The sequence below is a fragment of the Convolutriloba macropyga genome, chromosome 7 (assembly GCF_964194025.1).
Source record: "Convolutriloba macropyga chromosome 7, txConMacr16.3, whole genome shotgun sequence".
Taxonomy (NCBI): Eukaryota; Metazoa; Xenacoelomorpha; order Acoela; family Convolutidae; genus Convolutriloba; species Convolutriloba macropyga.
Window position 1 is genome coordinate 58,330,052 of NC_134474.1, and position 24,693 is coordinate 58,354,744.

The 24,693-nt window shown below is 35.0% G+C and overlaps 3 protein-coding genes across 4 annotated transcripts in view; 2 read left to right on the forward strand and 1 right to left on the reverse strand.

Moving 5' to 3' along the window:
- The window catches only part of LOC142343196 (COP9 signalosome complex subunit 2-like), a 508,192-nt gene that overhangs the window by 43,018 nt on the left and 440,481 nt on the right, over positions 1-24,693 (reverse strand). The window lies entirely within an intron of this gene.
- On the forward strand, positions 150-1,532 carry LOC142343083 (uncharacterized). The gene is made up of 2 exons (XM_075394770.1): positions 150-514; positions 743-1,532. Exons 1-2 carry the CDS (start codon positions 150-152, stop codon positions 1,530-1,532), a joined length of 1,155 nt encoding a protein of 384 aa, XP_075250885.1.
- Positions 1,935-2,819, forward strand: LOC142343085 (uncharacterized). Its single transcript, XM_075394771.1, has one exon. The coding sequence runs from the start codon at positions 1,935-1,937 to the stop codon at positions 2,817-2,819; it is 885 nt and encodes a 294-aa protein (XP_075250886.1).

Consider the following 24,693-nt stretch of genomic DNA (forward strand, 5'->3'; position numbering starts at 1 on the left):
AGAAAGATACAGGATAGTACATACCACACTATGGTCTTGTCAGCCCAAGCAATTTCAACAAGATACGAAGAATCTGCAATGCCAAAGCACCACAAAGCGGAACAAGCCTCAATGACAAACTCTTAGCTGGACATGACCTCCTCGGAAATATGCTTGGAAATTTGCTACGATTCAGACAGGGAGCCATCGCCATCCAGGGAGACATCGAAGCAATGTTTATGCAAATCGGAGTACGACAAAAAGACCGACGTTATCTGCGATTCACGTGGAAACAACCAAACAGCCAAGAATTAGAGGTGTTCGAAAACCAACGACACATCTTTGGAGTAAGGGACTCACCAGCTTGCGCAAATTTTGTTTCGCAACAGACAGCCAAAGACGACATCGAAGATCACCCAAATTCTCTGGAGATAACTCAGCGGACATTCTACATGGATGACATGGTTTCAACTTTCATCGACACAATCGACACCATTCACTACAGCCCAGGATGTCAAGGATACTCTGAAAAAAGGTAAATTCAACCTGACAATATGGTGCAGCAACAGCCGTGAGTTTTGTCAGCAGATCAAGACGATCTATGCAAGCCAGTGGAGGCGCTCTTCAGTAAAGGTTTTCATCAAAGAGTACTTACACTTCACTGGAGCTTGGACGAAGATAAACTATTATTTAAAGCGAAAGTCAGAAAGAACCTAAACAGGAATACATGGACTCAACGCAAGTTTCTGTCTTTTGTGTCAAGTTTCTACGATCCTTTGGGAATCATATCGCCATTCCTCATCCGAGCAAAGATTCCATTGCAAGAACTGTGGAGACATGGATACGAATGGGACAAAGCCATCAGTGGAGACAATGGAAAGGCCATCAAGGATTGGGTAGAGGAAACAGAATTGTTAGGTACGGTAGGGGTAAACAGGTTGGTAGGTGGTACAGGACTTGGGGACATAATGGAACTTCATGTATTCTGCGACGCATCATTGGAAGCAACAGCAGCGGTAGCATACATCAAGACAACCAGCAACCAAGGAACCACAATTCGTTTTCTTATGGGAAAAACAAGAGTGGCATCCTTACGTCAAACAACAATTCCCAGACTAGAACTGCAAGCAGCACTTTATGCAGCAAGATTGAAGAAAACAATCGAGGTTGAAAGGGATTTCAAGTTTGACAAAATCTTTTTACGGAGCGACAGCACGACCGTTCTCAGTTGGATAAAGAACCTCAAATTGAAACACAAGATGTACACCAGAAACCGAATTGCCGAAATAAGAGATATCACAAGCAATAATCAGTGGACCTACGTCAATAGTAAGGACAACCCAGCAGATCATGGAACGAGAGGACTTAAAGTAACAGAGATGACAGAAAAATCTCTTTGGTTACAGGTACCACAGTTTCGTCTGTTTTATAAAGACAACTCTTCAACTGACGAACAACAACAAGAAAATGTCTTCTTGAACAGCGCAGAACAGAAGACTCAGGTAACACGACGACAGCCAATTGACAAGGACCTCATTCATGCCAGTGGTTAGAACTCAGAGCCGTCATCATCAAAATTGAAAATCTACGAAACAAAACGAAATCAAGTGACCAACAGATCATAGATGCAGAGAACTTTCTCTTCCGTTTATCTCAGCAGCAATCGTTCGACGAGGATGTAAATCAACTAACACACAACAGGCCAGTTCAGAAAAGGAGTAGATTGATTCAATTGACACCTTCGAATAGACGAAGATGGCATCATTCGTTTAAACAGCAGACTAGCCAACGCACCAGTTTCAACAGCAACGAAAAAACCAATAATTTTAGGCGGCAGAAACACGATTATACGTCTTTTTCTGGAGCTGCAACACAATATCAATGGTCATGTTGGAGTTGAACAGCAAACACACAGCATTCAAATGAACTATTGGGTTCTTCAATGTAAAACAGTAATGAAGAAGATCTCAAATAGATGCTGCGAATGCAGTCGACAGAGACAACTCAACAGCCAGCCTCAGATGTCAGATCTTCCGAGTTACCGATTCTCAGTCAAACCTGTAGTATTCAAAGAAACCGGAGTGGACTTTTTTGGGCCTTTTGAAATCTACAACCAGATCAACATAGCCATGAAAACTTACTGTTGCTTATTCACCTGTCTGACGATACGAGCCGTTCATATCGAAGTGACCAGGAATTTGCAAAAAGAATCATGCACAATGGCATTCCAACGATTCTTCAGCCGACGAGGACTACAGGAAAGAATTCGCAGCGACAACGTTTTATATTTCACCAGTACAGCAAAGACCTTCGAGGAAAGCAGCTTCACAACTACAAAGATACAGATATATGCGGAATCAAAAAAGATTGCATGGAAATTTATTCCACCAGGAGCATCACATTTTGGTGGAACATGGGAACGCCTCATTGGGATGAGCAAACGCCTATTCTTTAATATCACCGGATCTAGGAAACTCCAGGAAGACAGTTTCTCAACCCTTACTTGCCAAGTCGAATCTCTACTCAACAGCAGACCTCTAACATCAGTCAGCAATGACATAAGCGATGTGGAAAGCCTGACACCAGGACATTTTTTGACAGGAATGACAACAGGACTGCCATCAGATAGTACAATTAGCAGCAAAGATAGAGGAACAGGAAAACTATGGAACAATGTCAGCAGTATCATGAACGAATTTTGGACACGCCTTTTAAAGGAATATCTCCCAACACTCAGACAATGTCGAAAATGGCATTCAACAATAGACCTGATAGAAGTAGGCGACATGGTATGGATATTAGAAAACAACACTCCCAGGGGGTATTTGGCCGGTAGGTAGGGTACAAAAGGTAAATAAAGGTAAGGATAATGTGGTAAGGTCTTGCCTGGTTAAAACATCAAAAGGGGATTTTGTTAAACTAGCTACCAAACTTATTTTGATTAGCGACAAATCAACATAAAGGTTATCAATAGTAAATGGGGAACAATAATTCAAACACAATCTGAAACAAACTTGATATCAGTTTTGTGATTAGGGTAAAGTGAAAGATGAAATTTTAAAGTTCAATTCAATGAGTTAGCAATTCAAAGGGACTATTAGGTATTATTCAGATACAATTAGGGATTTCAATAAGTAATTCAAAAGGCAACTCAAATTAGCAAAGCTTATCGTACATTAGATAAATACATTCAAACGGGAAAATTTAGGTAGGTAGGATTAACAGGAAGACAAAATCTGGATAGACAATAGGTAGGTTTTGGAATTAAAATGCACAATTAATTAGCTTATTGCGAAAGAGCAGAGAGTTGAACCGACAGGATAACAGTATGTTGAAAAAGTATATGTCACTAAACAGCTTAGGTAAAATCAGAAATCAGCGGTAAACATATTACAAAACAATTGGTATTCCGATAAAATCTAATTTGGGAAAAACAGGTAAACGTAGGCAATAGGTAGAAGGTAGTGGTAGGTTTAGGTAGGTCGGGAACAAGGGGAGCATCAGTTTCTCAACTTTCAAGGAGCAGACCAGCAACAACAACATTTCCAGAAATTGTTCAGCATTTGACATTCGCCAATCAGCCAATACAAAAGTCGATTCAAAACAACTATAAATGTACACAGTCAAACGCAATCAGCACAAAAAGCAATTCAATTTTCCAGCATACCAATTTCATATAACACTACAAGCAGCACGTTGACAACTATTACACAGCAACAATATACAGACAGCACCGACGGAAGACATCAGCAAAAATTTCACTAAAACAACAAACACTTCAGCAAGAATTACTTCTGCAGAAGCAGCAGCATTTTTTGAACAGCAGTCTACACATTCTTCAACAGTAGACATCATCAAAGTCAGTTCAGACAAACTTGTAGATATGGACAAGTCCATAACTTCAAGATCAGCGTTTTATTGAGGCCACAACTCAATACAACATTTCAACATAATCATCAGCAGATGAAGTAAGAAATACAGTTCAGCTACACAAAAGACACAACAGAGCAAAAGAGAACACGACGATACGACAAAAAGCAACTTCAAACAGACTTCAACAACAACAACAGATCGACTACAAACTTTCTGATTTTTGGTGCCCAAAAATACGGGCCCCGTCTACCAGGAGAGGCACGTACTAAAAAGTGTAACTTTAAGAAACACCAAGTCATAATGTTGATTATATGGATGTAATTCAATGGTTAGGAAATGGATGAATTTTTCATGATAGCAAAAAAAGATTTGTGAAGCAAATATCACGTTTAACTGTTGACAAGGAACAACAGTGGGCAAAGGGTAGCCCAGGCATATCATTCCGAAGTAACTATAACTCAAGGGCCTTTTTTGAAACACCACCAACACTGGCGTCAGTGAAGCAAACTGATTAGTTTGCTTCTCTGACGTCCGGCCACAGCACCACCAACACTACACATTCAATTTTAACTGAAGGCGGAACACCGCACATATGGCATTTTAATTTTAATATTTTAAATTAACTAACAAGGTTACCAAGTCTATGTTTAATAAAACCGGAGATCAACAGTTCACTGAATCAATGTTCATCAGTTCATTTCAATTTTCTACCAATGAAAAGTATGCTTCTGTTCTGCCAATTCTGGTCAGAAATTCTGGAATTCCCTGATTAGGCGCGTTTGAAAAAAAAGTAACTTTGTCTGGTGATTTTAAAATTCACTAGAAAGATCCGAGACTCTCATGATGCGCGGAGAAGCAACATTACCGCAAACCTATAAATTACATTTACTGAGAGTGACAGAGGTAGCCCGTTAAAAGCGCTAGAAAATTTTTCCGATTGATAGCTCCTGCTGTCTGAAAGTCAAGCTATTCGTTTCAATGTCTGCCTGAAAATTGAAGTAAGGCAAATTATTTCTTCACTTCCGTAACTTGACGTCTCAGCCGTATTTTTAAAAATTTTTGGTATCAGGGACAAAGTCACTGTGACATCGAGAGCAGCAGAACGATGAGCTGTCCATGATGGCAGAAGAAGGTTTCGAGGTCGTGAATTTCAATCAACATTGAGGTTTTGTTTTTCTACTAATAGAGATCAGATAGCTGTGAATCAAATTGTGGTGGCCCGGTCTCAAATTTTGTCGTGACTCGCAAGTGCATTTCCCCTTCTGTGACACACGAGAGTAGTACCGGCAGAAATATCCAGAAAGCCCTCAACGCATTAGGGACCTTTTCTCTCAACGTCGTAAGTTTTAAAACAAAATCTGTAATGTACATTAAATCGAATTTCATTATGGTGCAAATGCTAATCAATTGTGGGTACCGATGCTGCAGCTAACCATGCTCCTGCTGCAGAAGACACAGCAACTGGTGTCTAGCTTTTTACCGCACTGACGTATTGTCTTCCTTCAGGCCCCGAAGATTTTTTGAGATCAAAGGTATCTTGGATTTGCTTTTGCTCAATTAATTACAATAAAAAATCAAAAATCTCGTGTAGAGCTGCGAATATAGACTCGTCTTTGGCAAACTGATCAGTTATTTTTATAATCAAATCATTTGACCTCATCTTTGATAGCAATTTTCGATCTGGAAAATTTTGTTTGCTATCACGGACGACCAGCAGTTCTGCTGCTCTTTATGTTACAGTGCTTTCTTCTAAAACCAAGTTTTATCCAAAATGTGGCTGAGATGTCAAGTTATATAGCTTAAGAAGCTGAAGGTCAAAATTTAGAGTGCATTAAAAAACAATCTGAGCGAGGCGTAACGATAATGCCATTGGGAATTGAAGAAATAAGCGGGATTTTTTTTAATTGTCAAGCAGACATCAAAATGAATAGCCTCACTTTCAGGCAGGAGGAGCTATCAATTGGAAGGATTTTCTATTGCTTTTGAAAGGCTGGCTTTGTCACTCTCAGTAAAGGTAATTTGTGGGTCTGCGATAATGTTGCTTGAGCGTGCAGCTGGAGAGATTCGGATGTCTATAGAAAAACTAAAAGTCAACAGAAAAACTGGGAATTTCTGAAATTTGTTGTTCTCATTGAAAAAAATGCGCCAACAACTGAACTAATTGAGGCCATGACATTTTTCGACAATTGGCAAGGAGAGTTTTTGTATACTATTTTTGACGCAGTTGGTTCACACCAGGCTTGGCAGCAGTCATGCCTCTCAATTAGTCCATTACTTTCAGATGTCAGAAATATTAAGATCACATAGAGTTGCTTAGCGCGGGTACGGATGCTTCAGCTAACCATGCTCTTGTTGCAAAAGACACAGCAACTCAAGTCTATCTTCTTACCGCACTGAATTATTATATTCCTTCAGGTCCCGAAGTTTTTTGAGATCTGAGGTGTCTTGGATTTGCTTTTGCTCAAACAATTACAATAAAAAAATCAAAGATCTCGTGTAGAGCTGCAAATATAGACTCGTCTTTGGCAGACTGATCGGTAATTTTTATAATCAATTCTTTTGACCTCATCTTTGATAGCAATTTTGGACCTGGAAAATTTTGTTTGCTATCACGGACGACCAGCTGTTCTGCTGCTCTTAATGTTACAGTGGTTTCTCCTGAAACCAACTTTTACACAAAATGTGTTTCAGATGTCAAGTTACGCAGCTTAAGAAGCTGAAGGTCAAAATTTAGAGTGCATTAAATAAATAATCTGAGCAAGGCGTAATGATAATGCTATTGGGAATTGAAGAAATAAGCGGGATTTTTTTAATTGTCCAGCAGACGTCAAAATGAGTAGCCTCACTTTCAGACAGGAGGAGCTATCAATGGGAAGGATTTTCCATTGCTTTTGAAAGGCTCGCTTTGTCACTCTCAGTAAATTTAATTTGTGGGTCTGCGATAATGTTGCTCGCGCGTGCGGCTGGAGAGTTTATGAAGTCTATAGAGAAACTAAAAGTCACCAGAAAAAATGAAAATTTCTGAAATTTGTTGTTCTCTTTAAAAAAAAGCGCCAACAACTGAACTAATTGGGGCCATGAAAGTTTTCGACAACTGGCAAGGAGAGACTTTGTATAATATTTTTGACGCAGTTGGTTCACACCAGGCTTGGCAGCAGGCATGCCTCTCAGTTAGTCCATTAGTTTCAGATGTCAGAAATATGATCACATAGAGTTGCTTAGTGCTGGTACGGATGATTCAACTAACCATGCTCTTGTTGCAGAAGAAGCAGCAACTCAAATCTTGCTTCTTACCGCACTGAAGTATTATATTCCTTCAGGTCCCGAGTTTTTTGAGATCTGAGGTGTCTTGGATTTGCTTTTGCTCAAACAATTACAATTAAAAATCAAAGATCTCGTGTAGAGCTGCAAATATAGACTCGTCTTTGGCAGACTGTTCGGTAATCTTTATAATCAAATCTTTTGACCTCATCTTTGATAGCAATTTTGGACCTGGAAAATTTTGTTTGCTATCACGGACGACCAGCTGTTCTGCTGCTCTTAGCTTTACAGTGGTTTCTCGTGAAAGCGACTTTTATCCAAAAAGTGTTTGAGATGTCAAGTTACGCAGTTTAAGAAGCTGAAGGTCAAAATTTAGAGTGCATTAAATAAATAATCTGAGCAATGCGTAACGATAATGCTATTGGGAATTTAAGAAATAAGCGGATTTTTTTAATTGTCAAGCAGACATCAAAATGAATAGCCTCACTTTCAGACAGGAGGAGCTATCAATGGGAAGGATTTTCCATTGCTTTTGAAAGGCTCGCTTTGTCACTCTCAGTAAATGTAATTTGTGGGTCTGCGATAATGTTGCTCGCGCGTGCGGCTGGAGAGTTAATGATGTCTAAAGAGAAACTAAAAGTCACCAGATAAAATGAGAATTTCTGAAATTTGTTGTTCTCTTTAAAAAAAGCGCCAACAACTGAACTAATTGAGGCCATGAAATTTTTCGACAACTGGCAAGGAGAGACTTTGTATAATATTTTTGACGCAGTTGGTTCACACCAGGCTTGGCAGCAGGCATGCCTCTCAGTTAGTCCTATAGTTTCAGATGTCAGAAATATGATCACATAGAGTTGCTTAGTGCGGGTACGGATGATTCAACTAACCATGCTCTTGTTGCAGAAGACGCAGCAACTCAAATCTTGCTTCTTACCGCGCTGAAGTATTATATTCCTTCAGGTCCCGAGTTTTTTGAGATCTGAGGTGTCTTGGATTTGCTTTTGCTCAAACAATTACAAAAAATCAAAGATCTCGTGTAGAGCTCTTTCAGATCACGAAATTTTTTGAGATCCGAAATAATATCTTCTTTCAGATCCCGAAATTTTTTGAGATCTAAGGTGTCTTGGATTTTCTTTTGCGCAAATAATGACAATCAGAAAAATCAAAGTTCTCGTGTGGAGCTGCAAATGTCGACTCGTCTTTAGCAGACTTATCGGTAATTTTTATAATCAAACCATATGACGATTGGAGAGATCCAACGTAAGCAACTTTATATTGATCTTGAGATTTTCTAACTTAAAAATTTGAAAAAAAATCAGTTTTTTGTTGAGTTTAAAACTTTCTATAGACATACACTCCGGTGCGCTGGCAAGAAATTTTACCAGATACCCAAGAGTTACAACTGCTGAGAGTGACTGTAGGAGCCTGTCAAAAGCAATTGAAAATCCCTGCGTTCTGCGGCTCTTTTTTTTGAAGGTAAGACTATTATGTTAATGATCTTCTTGAAAATTGAACACATACTACTTAATACTTCAGCTGCCATTGGCGCAAACGTAATACTTTCTGAAAACATTTTTCTTCCTATACCTAAAATTCTCGACCTCAAGCTGCTTTAATTACGTCGCCAGACTTCTCAGCCTCATATTGGATATTTGGTTGTAGAGAAAAATTAACGGTAACATTAAGAGCAACAGAAACGCCTGACGTCTATGATAGTAATACTTTGTCTCTAGATCTGGTATTGCTATCAGCGATGAGATTTAGTATCTCTACCATTGGAGATAAGACAGCTGTTGAACAAGGTGGTCTCCAATTCTGACGAGTCTTGCAATGGCGTCTTTTCTTCCTTGACATACGACAGCAGTTTCACCAAATACACCCAGCGCGCCGGCAGCGCAATAGGGGCCTTTTCTCTCAAGTTCCTAAATTTTAATTCCAAGTCTGCACTTTCCTTTAAATCATTAGGGTGTAAAGGCAGATCTACAGCAGGTGCGAGTGCTGGAGACATCCGAGACTCTCTGATGCGCGGGCAAGCAGCATTAACGCAGACCCAAGAATTACAACTAATGATAATTGTTGAAGGAGCTGTCAAAAGCAATGACGAGTAATTGCTCTTGCTCGCAGAAAGTGAGGCTATTCGTGAGGCTATTTTGAGAGCTAAGAACAGGAGAGCTGTTAAAGATAGATTTTAAAAATTTACATAGTTGTGAATGAACTCTTTCTTGATGCTTTGCAATGAATTCCGTCTGGACAGAGTCATTCAAATGATTAGAACGACCACTTTTGTAGCCGAATAATACACCTTGCGAGAAATTTGAAAACCGTTTTTGGTTCCTTTCAGTTTTCCAATTCTTTTAATCCCAACAATGCATAGATTACATAGAGTTTTAAATTCTCAATATATATATGCCAGTATATTGCTCATATTTTTTTTAATGATATCATGCATTTGATGATTTTTTTGCATATCATTTCAAATTAAAAAAGTTAAAATGTTTTCGATTCAGAAATTCATTTAAAGTGGAACTTTATTTATGGCCCCGTAAAATTTTGATGTAATTTGGTTTAAATTTGAGGTAAAATAATGGGTGTCCAAATTACCTCAACGTTTCAGGTAAGTTAGGGTGCTTTCCCTAGTCGAGACCTGGAATTATTAAAAGACCGTCCTCGACAGGTATAAGGTGTTAAAAGACTGTCCTTGACAGATGTTCGATATGAAAAGAATTTGTCTGGACCTAATTTGATGTCCTGGACTTTGGCTGGAACTAAAACATACGCCTTGGAATTTGGCTGGACAATAAAGGTGTTTTGGAATTTAGCTGGAAAATGAAACATGTCCTGGGATTACGCTCGCGACCGTTATAATGACTTGTTTTCAATTTCCTGCAAAGTTAAGGACATGTAGCGCAATTGGTTAAGCATCGTGTAAGATTGGAGAAGGTCACGACAGCAAACCCAGATGCTGTCGGAACCTTTTGGTTTGCCTCATTCTTTTATATGAAAAGAATTTGGCTGGACTTTTGGAAAGAATTAGCCTCGAATTTAACTAGGGTCCTCGTGTAATTTAGTTCAATCTTTACCCCCCACCCCCACCTGGAATTAATAGGTCTTTTCATAAATTCTAGGTCTCGACAAGGGTTCTCAGACCAGTTTCTGAAATTTTTGGTATTTCTTCAGATAATATGGCGACTTATTTTACTTTATATAACGATAAAGGCAACAGCATAAGCGGTGGTTTGACCCTATTACAACTTACAGGCAGGTTGTTTTTCGGCAGAGGAGACTTGAACGAGTCAACATTAACAGCAATGCCACACGAACAGAGGTCGATAAACAGCTGCTTCCCGCAAGATGATTATTTTTCGTAGAAATTTGGATTGCTTTTTTTGCTGTCAAATTCTCTTTTTTTTCAAGAAAATTATTTAATTACTCCTCCAGGGAAGGATTAAAGTTTTAAAAGGTGCCTTATTGTACTCGATACGTTGCAAAAAAAATCAAGGTAAGGTAAATTTTTAACTTAATTCAATTTAAGGTGACGCTTATCTTAACTATGTCTTCACAAACTTTTGCAATCGGGCATTTGTACAATCACAATTGAAGAAAGTATAGCAAAAAAGTGAAATTAAAAGTAAAAGTATAAATGAAAATTATAGTAAAATTCAAAGTCCAATCTGTAAAAAACAATTATCAAAATTATTGTTATTGAATATCATAATGCTAAAAATATATTTGGATCGTAGATCTAACATTGCTCTTCTACAAAAAATATTAGATTTACTTTCTTATTCTTCCTATACTTTTCAGAGGATTTGAATAATTCTTCATATTCTTTATTAGAAAATGTTAAATAGACATGTTACGCTTATATATCTATTTATATCTATTTTATTCAATAGATATAATTTTACAAAATATAACATTGTAAGCTCATTCTTTTTTGATTATTGCGAATCTTTTTTTCTCATCCCCTGGTTAAAAATAAAAAAAATCCCTAATTAATTTTTTTTTAAATCTTCCTCTCCTATGTTATCCATTTGCACAGTTTTTGATCAAAAGTAGTTAAATCTGCAGTAAATTCATCCTTATCTCCTTATCTTTTACTGTGATTCCACTTGGTTTTAGTTGAGCATCATTGCTATCAGTTTTGTTTTTAGCTTTACCAATATCTCTTGTTGGTTTTATTTTATAACTTCAATTAATTCTATCCTGAGAAATTAATTTTAATAGCACATCGATTGCTTCATACGTTATCACAGCTGTATTGCCAAAATCATTTTTTATGTGCAAAGGTCTATATTAGAAGCTAAAGCTTGCGAATATCTTTGGTATTAAACTCAAATGACTCCGTAACTTGATCAGAAATTAACCCTGTCTTTATCAAACAGCATCCTAGTTTACAAAAAATGAAACTTTGACTAAAAAAAGTTAGAATGGATTTGAACACACAAAGTGTCTATAATTGTTAACAAGGATGCTCGATAATGTGCGTTTGCACATGATGTTCCGACCCGAGTTTATGTACACTTTTGACTTAATTGTCAACCAAATGAAGACATAATAAAAATGAATGTTTGAGCTTTAAAAAACCTTTAAAAATCTAACTACTTATTGAATTACATAATGCCATGCCTCATTACAGCGCTGGCGAGATCTATCATTGAAAATTATTGAAACAAACAACAAAAGAAGCAAAAACAAAAATTTCACGCAAAAACTAAATATCTAAATTTGAATTCACCTAGTAACAACGCCAAAATGCAATCGTATAAAACCTTATCTGCACAAATCTAATTTGTCCATACTATGCAGCAGATGGCAATTTTCTTTAAAAAGACTCGGTAACAAAGTCGACGAAAGGAAACAATAAGGCGAAATTGGAAAGTCAATAAACTTTTTTTGAACCAAATAATTTCTAAAGTCTTAAAAACCATTAGCTTTTAACAAAATAATTCTTGATAAATTTACTGAACATTCATTATGAAACCAATAGGAACTGCCATTGGTTAGATTAAGCCATAGGAACGGACTACAGAAGCAGAAAAACTCAAAAAATTAAAATTTGCGAAAACACAAATTATTGAAGCCATTAAAATCATTAGCTATTATCTGAATACTATGTATTCTTCCTTCCTATTCATTCATACTAATGCAACTAAAATTTGACTGAAAGAATAAATGAGTGCATTGGGGCCATATTTGAAATTCCTTGGGATCTGATATTACGCAAATTTTCTAAAAGAAAAGAAAAAGAAAAATAAATGCATCGCTAAAGTTTAAAAAATCATTGAAAACTTATAATATCATAAACTTTGAGACTATTCGCTATAAAATAAACGCCTTGGGTAACATCAGTCCTTGAATACTCACTCAATTACAATTTTTTGAGACCGGTCAGCCTTTTACGACTACCTAAAGAATAAAAAAAATAGGCAAAAACCGCTAATTCAAAAAAATGAGCAACAAAAGTGTCGAAGCCATTAAAAAATAACTTTTTGGTCATTTTTTTCTATCATCCGTAATTTTTAAGCAACATGAGATTCTTTTTTCAATTTGACTTCAAAATATCAATAAGTCTGAACAAATACATTAAAACCACTAAAATTCAGAGAAAACGGTAGTACCAAAGCCGTTAAATTCAATTGCTCTACGCGAAAGGTAACAAAAGCGCTCAATGGGAGCAAAAGATTTATGCTTCGATGAGACCACAAGAGTTTTCGTCATTGACAAGTCATCGATACCATGAGACATTACAATAAGTCATTGACTAAGAAAACAACAACAAATACAGCCAAAAACCAAAAAAAAAATCAGTAGGAAAAAGCGAGAAAAAAGTGTGGACGCCACTAAACCATACGCTTTTCTTTGAAAACTTTATCTATGATCCATTGAACATCTCTTCTAAACCAATTGGAACTAACACCAATAGGATAATGTGATATTATTGTTGTTATATTATTGTTGTTGAAGAAGGAAGAAAGTAGTTTCGGTAGTTACTGAGGCGTTGGTACAGTTCACGAAGATAACTTTACGATTGGTTATTGTTCAAAAAATTTTTTCGAAAAATTGTTTTTGAAGTCTTGACAGACAATAAATTCAATAGTTTTCAACAAAAAGTCCCTATATACGCTCAATCATAACTCAATAGAAGGACAAAGATGTTCGTCATGCATGGGTAATCAATAAGATATCCCAATAGGTCTTAAGGCTATGGAACATAAACATATACAGAAATCAATAACTCATTAGAAAAGTGCGAGAAGAGAGTGTTGCAGCCATTTAAACCATATCATTTTATCTGTGCTCCATCTAACGTCTTCTCAAAACCACTGGGAGCTTTCAATATTAGGATAATGTGCTAAGATTTCAACAGGAACTAAGAATACAAAATTAACACAAAACTTAAGTTTTTTTGAAATCTTGTGGCATTGAAGCCATAAAACCAGGAGTTAGAAAAAAAACGGTAACCAAAATAATTTAGGTTGCTGAAGAAAGAAAAGAAGAGGTTCTGTTCATTACTGAAAATTTCTTACAAATCAAGAATATAAGCCTAAAGTTGGTTCCTAAAATAAGCCTGATCTTCAAAATAATTTTTTAAAAATTGTTTTTAAAGTCATAACACACAATAGGTTCAATAGCTTTCAACAGAAGTCAATAAATACGCTCATTCAGGAATCGATAAAAGAAAGAATTGTTTGTCATGCATGGGTATTCAAAAAGATATCATAATAAGTCTTATGACTATGAAAACAACAACAAATACAGGCAATAACCAAAAAATTAGTAGATTAGTGCGAGAAGAAAGTGTCGAAGCCATTTAAATCATAAACTGTTCTCTGAAAATTTCATCTGTGATCCATTGAACGTCTTCCCTAAAACAAAGGGAGCTACCCAAATTAATAATGAGATAAAACTTCAAAAGGACTCAAAAATACGAAAATATCCAAAAACTTATAATTGTTTTTTGAAATCTTGTGGCATCGAGGTCATAAAACCAATAGTTAGAAGAAAAAACCGCAAAACAGATTGGTTTTGGTTGCAGTAGAAAAGAAGAGGATCCTGTCAGTACTGAGACCGACTTAAAGTTTACAAAAACATGTTTATGATCGGTTAATATTTAACGAAAAAGTTTTCGAAAATTTATATATAAAGTCTTAACAGTCATTAGCTGTCCAATTAAAGCACTGAATAGCTTCACTAATGCTCATTGCATTTTTAACTCATCGTACTTTTAGTCAACAATTCTATGCCAGAGGGCTTCAAAATTTCGGTAAAATCTCAAAAGAAAATTTAAATTTTAGTAAAAATTACAGAAGCTCAGATTCCAAGCCATGAAAAATTTTAGTGAAGAAAAATTACACTAAAAGTGAACAAAATCATACCGAATATGACGTGTTCACACAAAACTTCAATCCTGGATAACTCCTCGAAAAATACGAAATTCAAAAAATTCTTTATTTCAAATTCTAGGCTCGACGAGCTTTTTAATGATACCACTCACATTTCTCTACGATGCATAAATCGATCGGCCAAAATTGACTGAACAAAAAAAACCCATTTGAGTATATAGTTCCTTCCCCCAAAAGTGGGGTGGGAACAATAAATTTTTGACTCAAAAAACGAATTATGCAAGCATCAGTTAGATGATGCTAATCATCGGAGATTGTTAAGAGAAGTTTTTGAAAAGGAACTTAAGACCGTGGAGGGAGTTGAAACTGAAACTAAATTTGACTGTTGGATTTCTAGAATGAACTTTCAGAAGAGTGTTAGTTTACAAACACATGTAAAAACACACATGAAAGCTATAAGATAGAATCAGACGAAAGCTGATAAAAAAATAGGCTTATATTCAATATTTAAATGCTGTTGCTGATTTTATGTCATATAGATGTAAGATAACAGTTGATTGTCGATATTGAAATTGGACATCTGGTGAACTCCACAACAAAACCCGGGTTGAGAAAATGCGACGAAATCGATGCAAGAAGCGTCGTTTCTGTCGAATTTTGTCAATTTCGTGGGTTTTTGTATGTAGGAAATATCGATTACTATCGTTTGTGTCGCTATTCTTGTTATTTGATGTAAGAAGTGTCGATTATCGTCTTTTTTGTCGGTATTATCTGTATCAATTTGTTTTAAGTTTAAGTAGAGAAAAATTAAGTGACGGGTGGTGCAGTGGAGAATAAGGTGGAAAGTAATTTAAGACTTTTTGATAATGCAAGGACTAATTTAAATATTACGAGTTTCAGTTAAAATTGTATACAGCTATGTTTTACTGCTCCCTTCAACACGATAGTCAGATGTGCAGCAAGAGAATTTCTAAATTATCAAAAGACAAAATTATATAATTAAAATCCGTTGTTCAAAAATCCTGTTGGAGGGTGCACAACTTAACAATTACTAAAATCTAATGGCCTGGATAACGATAGGAAGAATATTAGAATTCAAGTGTCCAAAGCACATTGTACTTGGATTACGAACATAGAAGTGTTTTTCTAGAAACAATGTAATATACTCAAACGAACTTATGGCATTGTGATAATTGCACCTATTGGTACGATTAGCAGTGTATGAACCCTAGAATGTATGAAAGAACAGCTTATGTTCTTGAATGATTGAAAAAAATACAGGTGATCAAGAATGTTGTATGCGTATATACAGATTCTCTTACAAGTTAAAACAAAAGTCTGGCAAAAAATACTTACAGCGCAAGTAAACATATAACTAATGATATTAGCTCTAGTTTTTACCGTATTATAAGACATAATTTGGGTTGATTTTGTTTATTTTTTTGTATAAAACTCAGATACATTATCAATAGAAAAAAAACATTATTACAATCAGCAAGAGGACGATATCTACAAAAGGAAGATGAACTGTATCAGATCTTTTCATAGAGATATCAGATATATGCGAGAGAGTGTGAGAAACTGAGTAGAGATCATTGTCTTGAAACAGGTAAAAATAGAGGGCCGGCTTATAATATCTGTATTCTCAATTACAATAAGCAAACTTCATTGCAGTTATATTCGTCAATGGAAAAAGATATTAATTTAGCCATATTTCTTATGAATTGTTTAAACAGAATGATGAGAAAGAAATATGATGTTTTTCCAATTGCTAATGGAAAAAACGAAAATTTTTTCTTGTTAGAGCATTAAATTTCAATGACAGTTTTTTTATGTTTTCAGGACAATGTCTTTTGATAATATGGCAGGCATAAATGGATTTGGAGCTAAGATATTGTATACTTATGATTATTTTGAAGTTTTGCTCCTATGATAAAATGAAAGGTGGCCAAAAAAACGAAAATTTGAGATCCTAACTTTCGAATAGAACTCTTTCTCAAGATGATACTGATATGTTTAATATTATGAAAATAGTAAGAGCACTAGGAATGGTTTAACATTAGAGCGTACCAAAACTTTTTTCGAGGTTTTAAATTACTGTTTTAATATATATGAAGAATAAAAGCAGAAAACAAAAAAAAAAGTTGATTATTTTGCCCCAGTTTACCAGATTATACTTGGGATTTTCTATTGAAGTTAAGTGGAGATTTACTAGATACGCTTCAAGACTAGCATATGCTTGAAAAATTAACAAATGCAATCATGGGATGTATTTGATATGTAATTGTTGATAGGAGCATTACCGATAATAATGGTAAGCAGTATGCTAATAACTACATCAGCGACGCTGCCATAAAAAATAGTTTTGATGACAAATCCTTCAACAAAATTGATGAAAAGAAGGTCTGGCATATTGATATGATTAACATATATGACAAAATCTGTTGTACAAAATTTTATTAGAGAAAAAATTGATGTGAATACTACTTAGATGAGCTTTCGACCTAAAACGGAGACTGAGAAAAAATTTTCCAATATGATAGATTCATATTGTGTAACACTATTTCTGAAGTGGACAAAAAATAATTGTCATTTACGTAAACTGGATTCTCCAGATAAAAATATCAAAATGCTCCTGGGAAATGTAAACGCTGTAATGTTATTGAAGTTAGAGAGGTGTTTACAACCTTCACCGCAAAGACATTGCTTTACTACTGGGGGCTCACAAATAGAAATAATTAAAAAAGAGAACAAAGGCAAACAGAGCGATTACCGTAATTTTTCGATGTCTGAGAGAAAGGTAGAGTATTGACAGATAGTAGGTTAACGAAAGTAGACGAACTGGTGCTTAATACTAGTCAAATTGAAACGAGTTGAATAGCTATGATGATTAAAAAATCTGTGTTAATATCAAGTGAAAGTTATATCTGTATTCCCAATTACAATAAGCAGACTTCATTTCAGTTTTATTCGTCAATGGAAAAGGATAATAATTTAGCCATATTTCGTATGAATTGTTTAGACAGAATGATGAGAAAGAAATATGATGTTTTTCCAATTGCTAATGGAAAAAACGAAAGTTTTTTCTGATTAGAGTATTAAATTTCAATGACAGTTTTTTTATGTTTTCAGGACAATGTCTTTTGATAATATGGCAGGCATAAATGGATTTGGAGCTAAGATATTGTATACTTATGATTATTTTGAAGTTTTGCTCCTATGATAAAATGAAAGGTGGCCAAAAAAAACGAAAATTTGAGATCCTCACTTTCGAATAGAACGCTTTCTCAAGATGATACTGATATGTTTAATATTATGAATATAGTAAGATCACTAAGAATGGTTTAACATTAGAGCGTACCAAAACTTTTTTCGAGGTTTTAAATTACTGTTTTACTATATATGAAGAACAAAAGCAGAAAACAAAAAAAATAAGTTGATTATTTTGCCTCAGTTTACCAGATTATACTTGGGATTTTCTATTGAAGTTAAGTGGAGATTTACTAGATACGCTTCAAGACTAGCATATGCTTGAAAAATTAACAAATGCAATCATGGGATGTATTTGATATGTAATTGTTGAGAGGAGCATTACCGATAATAATGGTAAGCAGTATGCTAATAACTACATCAGCGGCGCTGCCATAAAAAATAGTTTTGATGACAAATCCTTCAACAAATTTGATGAAAAGAAGGTCTGGCATATTGATATGATTAACATATATGACAAAATCTGTTGTACAAAATTTTACTGGAGAAAAAATTGACGTGAATACTACTTTGATGAGCTTTCGACCTAAAACGGAGACTGAGAAAAATTTTCCAATATGATAGATTCATATTGTGTAATACTATTCCTGAAGTGGACAAAATATAATTATCATTTACGTAAACTGGATGCTCCAGATAAAAATATCAAAATGCTCCTGGGAAATGTAAACGCTGTAATGTTATTGAAGTTAGAGAGGTGTTTACAAACTTCACCGCAAAGACATTGCTTTACTACTGGGGGCTCACAAATAGAAATAATTAAAAAAGAGAACAAAGGCAAACAGAGCGATTACCGTAATGTTTCGATGTCTGAGAGAAAGGTAGAGTATTGACAGATAGTAGGTTAACGAAAGTAGACGAACTGGTGCTTAATACTAGTCAAATTGAAACGAGTTGAATAGCTATGATGATTAAAAATTCTGTGTTCATATCAAGTGAAAATTATCTTCATGATAAAAAGCGTTACGTATTTATGAAAAATTTTTCAGATAAATTAAAAAATATATAAGGAACTAATGGTTCGGATAAAACACGGGCTGTAGAGTACTTTAATCTTTAATGTGTTGATTAAACCATTAAAGGAGTTGCAATTCATAAAAAAACAACTTTATTAATTAACTTAATTGCGCACTGCGCTATATTTAACTTTTTTTGATTAGACTATTTGATTTTATCGTTCATAGTTAGTGTAGGTTGTATAAAAGCGTTACCCATACCCCCTGCGCCAACACCCTATAACTACCCTCACCGTTAATCTAAAAAGTTCTTTTGTCCTTAGCAGGAGTATAACTAATCACAGTGTTTTCGCCGATCTCAAAGTTGTGTTTTTTTGTGGACCATATGCCTGTCACTCTGTTCCACATTTGGATTTGGTCTCCCAGCAGGGATTTTCTTTTTCATGACCTGTGATTTTGATTCGCTTGTCATCACTCAGATTAATAGTCTTTCACTAAATCAGGGCACGTTCGTTGGAAACTGTGAAAAATAACCCCAAACCTTACGCTGCCAAAGCAACTTAAATTAACACAGTGAATTAACCGCTGCACCAAATGAGACAATGAGTTTTAGTTTGTGTTTAACTTTAAGTAAGATTTTATATATATATATATATATATATATATATATATATATATATATATAAATATATATAGTAATTTAGCAGTGATTGACAAAATAGTTTATGTGCATGCATTTAATTTCGTTCAAAATTGGAAGATTTATCAAAATAAAACTACAACATTGAATATCACACCGTGTTCACACCTTTAATTTAGATTGACATGTCAAACCATCTCAGAGTATAAAATGATTTTCGTTTAACATTTTGAATTCGAAGTTTACCATTGTGATTTTGGTTTTATTTTGGTGAATTAACTTAATTTGAGTTCAATTTTGTATATTTGTGTTTGTGTGTATGTGTGTGTATGTGTGTGTGTGTATGTGCGTGTGTGTGTGTGTGTGTGTGTGTGTGTCTGTGTGTGTGTGTCTGTGTGTGTGTGTGTGTATGTGCGCGCGCGTGTGTGTATGTGTGTGTGTGTGTGTGTGTGTCTGTGTGTGTGTGTGTTCTCTCTGTGTGTGTGTGTCTGTGTGTGTGTATGTGCGTGTGTGTGTGTGTGTGTGTGTGTGTATGTGCGTGTGTGTGTGTGTTCTGTGTGTGTGTGTGTGTATGTGCGTGTGTGTGTGTGTGTGTGTGTGTGTGTGTCTGTGTGTGTGTGTGTGTGTTCTCTCTGTGTGTGTGTGTGTCTCTGTGTGTGTATGTGCGTGTGTGTGTGTGTGTGTGTGTGTGTATGTGCGTGTGTGTGTGTGTGTGTGTGTGTGTGTGTGTGTGTCTGTGTGTGTGTGTGTGTTCTGTGTGTGTGTGTGTGTGTATGTGCGTGTGTGTGTGTGTGTGTGTGTCTGTGTGTGTGTGTGTGTGTTCTCTGTGTGTGTGTGTGTGTGTATGTGCGTGTGTGTGTGTGTGTGTGTGTCTGTGTGTGTGTGTGTTCTCTGTGTGTGTGCGTGTGTGTGTGTGTGTGTGTCCGTGTGTTTGTGTGTGTGTATGTGCGCGTGTGTGTGTGTGTGTGTGTGTGTGTGTCTGTGTGTGTGTGTGTGTTCTGTGTGTGTGTGTGTGTGTGTGTGTGTGTGTGTGTGTGTGTGTGTGTGTGTGTGTTAAATAACTTAGTTTATTTTTTGCTTAAATATCGCTTAACAATATTGAACAAAGTGTACACTTCATTTTTGAGTGTTTCCCGTCTCTGCAATTGATTACCCACTTTTTTGCACTTATGAGGATATTAGTCTCCTTTTCGGCCCATTGACCTTAGTGGTGCTGGAACCTGTAGACCCCCAAACCTCAAAAACTTTTTGCTGACCTCAAGGAAAGTGGCCAGCTATTTGGCCCGTTCTTGAAGTTGCTATGACTTTTTAGTTTTCATACCGCTATCCGGTCTATGGTTGTTCTCGAACATTCTAATAATAAATGTTATGTAATGATTAGATAAAAAAGATTTTTTTCGGCATGAAAACCAACATTGAAACACCCGTTGAGAATTTTTCCTCAACCGAACGGAAAATGAGTAGTGGACAAAACAAGGAAATCAACCACCAGCAAAATTTGGCCTGTTCTCCAAATGCTAATCGCGCATGTCGAATAAGGCCGAATTTTACTATTTGTTGATTTCCTTGTTTCATCCACTACTATATATTCTCTCAAAATTCACTTCTTTTATATTTTCAATCTATCATTTCTTGTCTCTTTTGGTGCAAACCACTAGTGTCGAGTTAAGCTGGTAATTAATCGTTATCAGACGGATAGTTTGGGTTCTATCCCCACTGACTCCAGTGGACGTCCCCAGATACTAGCGTAAAACTAGTGAGACCGTGTAACAAGCACGTAAACAAACTTGCGAAAATTTTGAACAAAAAAGAAAACTTGAACAAAAATTGAAAGAAATATTAAAATAATAAAAATTTTCATATATCCCATAATCAATATTTAATCAATCTAAAACTAAAACTTTCTGTCTCACTTGGTGTAGTGGTTAAATCATCGAGTCTAGTTAAGTTGCTTTAGCGAACGGAAGGTTTGGGGTTCCTTCCTCACTGAATCCAGTGAACGTCCCCCGACTTTGATGTGAATTACTATGAAACTAAGTGAGATAAAAAAAACAAATTCACAATTCTTAAAAAGGATGATCCCTGTTGTGATACTGTATATGGGACACACTGTGATGGGTATACAGTCAAAAAAACACTGAGATTGGTGGATACACAGCGATTAGTGTTTTTCAGTGTAACTTGAATAAAAAACCAGCTTATTATTTATTCCAAATCTGGTATTAATTAAGAAAAAAGGTCTAAATCTAGTATATCAGGGAACGGACTTCCACCGTGGCATACCGACCTGATTGGTTTACCACGAGCAGAGCTCGTTTGCAGATATATCAATAAAACCCAAAAAACTACATGACAGCTAAATTAAAAGAAGAAGAATTAGTTTCTTGAATATTATACATATAAACATGCTCTCTGAATTGATTTCTAGTATGACCATATCTATATCTAGGAAGATAAATACATAGTCTACATTTCCTATTTCTAAATCTATATAATGATATATGTTTATAAACATTACACATACTACATGCCAATGATTGATCAGGATGAGAATAAAGATATCCCAAATGTTTTATATAATCTTTCACTTTAACCATATTTTTACACACATAACAAGAAGATTCTAATTCTTTACAATTATTACAACATTCTTTCCAAGGTTTATTTATACACTTATTGAATTTCATTTTCATTTTTTGAAAAATTATTTTTTGATTATTTCCCTAAGTAAATACATCATGTCTCAATCAACTAATACTGGTGTCATAAACTTCTACGATGTCTGTAATTTATCCTTTGAAACAAAAAAGGGTTTACACAGGCATCAATCATACGATCTCAAACATGAGGAACTATTGGAGAAAATATTTGAGTCTGAAGAAGAAGAAATTTTGGACAGGGTGTATAATTCGGATGAGAGTGATTAAATTATTAAAACTAAAGCCAAAACTGAAAACAACATCTACTATAAAATTAGATCGGCAAAGCCATTGGAGAAACAAGGGCAGAGCCTTTTTCACTGATATGACTGTAAAGAATGTCATGAAGAATTTAGGAATAAAATAGCTCTAACTACTCGCTCATGTAGTCATAATCGTAAGTATCTAGAAAACACAGAAGACTTTGATATAGACTCCTGTCAGAAGATGAGAGAGTTTTATATTACAGATAAAGGTGGGAATTACATTGAAGATATAGATGAAGCAACTAATTACTCTTTAGATGAAATTAAAAACTGTAACCAGTTCAGAAAAGTTAAGAGTTTTAAATATAAGATCACAGCCGAGTGTGAGTATAAAAAGAGAACCAAAGAAGAAGTTAAAACTACTAAAATAATTTTCAATACTGACCATATTATTAATAACGCAATATATGAAAATAGAGACTTAAAGTATTGGCTAGATAATGAAAAGGAAATATATGAAGGTTATGGTTATGATTTTGAGTTTCTTGGAATAAGAAGTATTCAGTTAAACATTGAACCAACTGAAGCATCTATTGGTACCCATATAGATTTACAAGCTCATCTCAAAAAGTTTAAATCGATATTAAATATACGAAGTTTTAAATACAACTGCTTGCAACTAACTATCACCGCATGGTTACATCTAGTCATAGGTAATGCAACTCGAGAAAGTAAATATGTAGATAAACTAATTGAACCAAGACAACAACATGAAGATGACTTCGGCTACATATCAAGAATACAGAAATTATACAATATTAATATTTGGTTATACACCCCCTGTGGTGGAGGTCAAGTAGAATTGTTTAAACAAGTGGACGATTTTAATAAAGATAGAAATTTTGTAAGAATACTAGTTTGGAGTAATGGTCAAATAGAACACTGTGCCCTAATAAAAAATGTAGAAACCCTGTTAGTTCGCCCAAATAAAAATAACATTAAATATTATTATTGCGATAGGTGTACCTATTGGTTTAACTCACAAATTAAACATGATAAACACGAATGCAACAACTCATTCAAACCAGAGATTGTTTGTCCTAAGAAAAAACATATTTCTTTTATAAATGAACACAAAAGTCAGAATAAAAAAAAAATTATAACTGCCAATATAGAATGTTGCATTGTTGAAGTCTCAACAAATGGTTATGGCGAAGCATGTTCAGAGACCCATAAACATGTAATAGCTGAACATAATCCAATAGCTGTGGGTTACACCTGACAAGGTAACTTCAAGCACTAATTCGGTCTAGGATGCATCAAAAGTTTTGCTAGAGATCTATTAGAAATAGAAACAGAGAATAATTTCAAACATAATGAAAAGATGATATTCACAGAAGAAGAGAAACTATATCATGAAACTAATAACACTTGTCATATCTGCAGCAAAACATGTATAAATAATGTAAGAGATCATTGTCATGAAACTGGTAAACATAGAGGACCAGCAAGTAAAATATGTAATCTAAGATACAAACAACAAATTTCATTCCAGTAATAAGCCATAATGGTTCTGGCTATGGCTTCAACCTACTCTACAGTGAACAGAACACAACCTACTCTTCAAACAGAATAATGATAAAAGAAAAGTAGATAACATACCACTAGCTGCTGGTAAGTCTAAGATGTTTAGCATTGGTTGTCTCAAATTCTTAGATAGTTATAACTTCTTAGCTATGCCTCTAGATCAAATGGCAAAGATATACGGATGTAAATCTAAAACATTATATCCATATGAATACTTTGGTTTGTATAAGTATGACAGCGAAGCTGCCAGTGGTAGCAAAGCTACCTATGATGATCTATAGGTAATCTAAAAATAGAAGACTTCAAATCCTCACTACATAATAAATTACCAACACAAGAAGAAGTAGATAACTTTAATAATGAAAACAGTCATAAAACTAGTAAAGATCTAACTATAGAGTATTTTCAAAATGATGTGGAAATATTAGACAACTGCATAACTGAATATGTTAAATTAAGTATGAAAGAATTTGGACTCAACCCACTACACTATGTAAGTCTACCAGGTTATAGTTTTGATTGTTGGTTAATGTCAAGCGGTGTTACATTAGATACATTGCAAGATAAACAAATGCTAGATGATTTTGTTGGAGCAAAGAGATATGGTATATATGAAATAATGGGTGATAGATATGTTAATAGTAATAATATGGCAGAGCATGACCAAAGGTCTATCTGGTACATAGACGCAAACAAACTATATGGTTATGCAATGATGCAAAAGTTACCTTATAAGGATTTTTAGTTTATTACTACTACTCTAGATCCGCGAAGCGGTTTCCTCGATGCAATATTGAATACTCCAGATGATAGTGATCATTGTTACTATATAGTTTGTGATATTATTTATACTAATGAATGTAAAGTTAGAACAGA

Excerpts from the sequence above, each read along its gene's own strand:
- LOC142343083 (XM_075394770.1), top strand. The coding sequence starts at position 150 with ATGCTTGGAAATTTGCTACGATTCAGACAGGGAGCCATCGCCATCCAG. Across the intron at positions 515-742 it reads CAAGGATACTCTGAAAAAAG|TTTCTACGATCCTTTGGGAA; the intron begins GTAAATTCAACC and ends TTTTGTGTCAAG.
- LOC142343085 (XM_075394771.1), top strand. The coding sequence starts at position 1,935 with ATGAAGAAGATCTCAAATAGATGCTGCGAATGCAGTCGACAGAGACAA.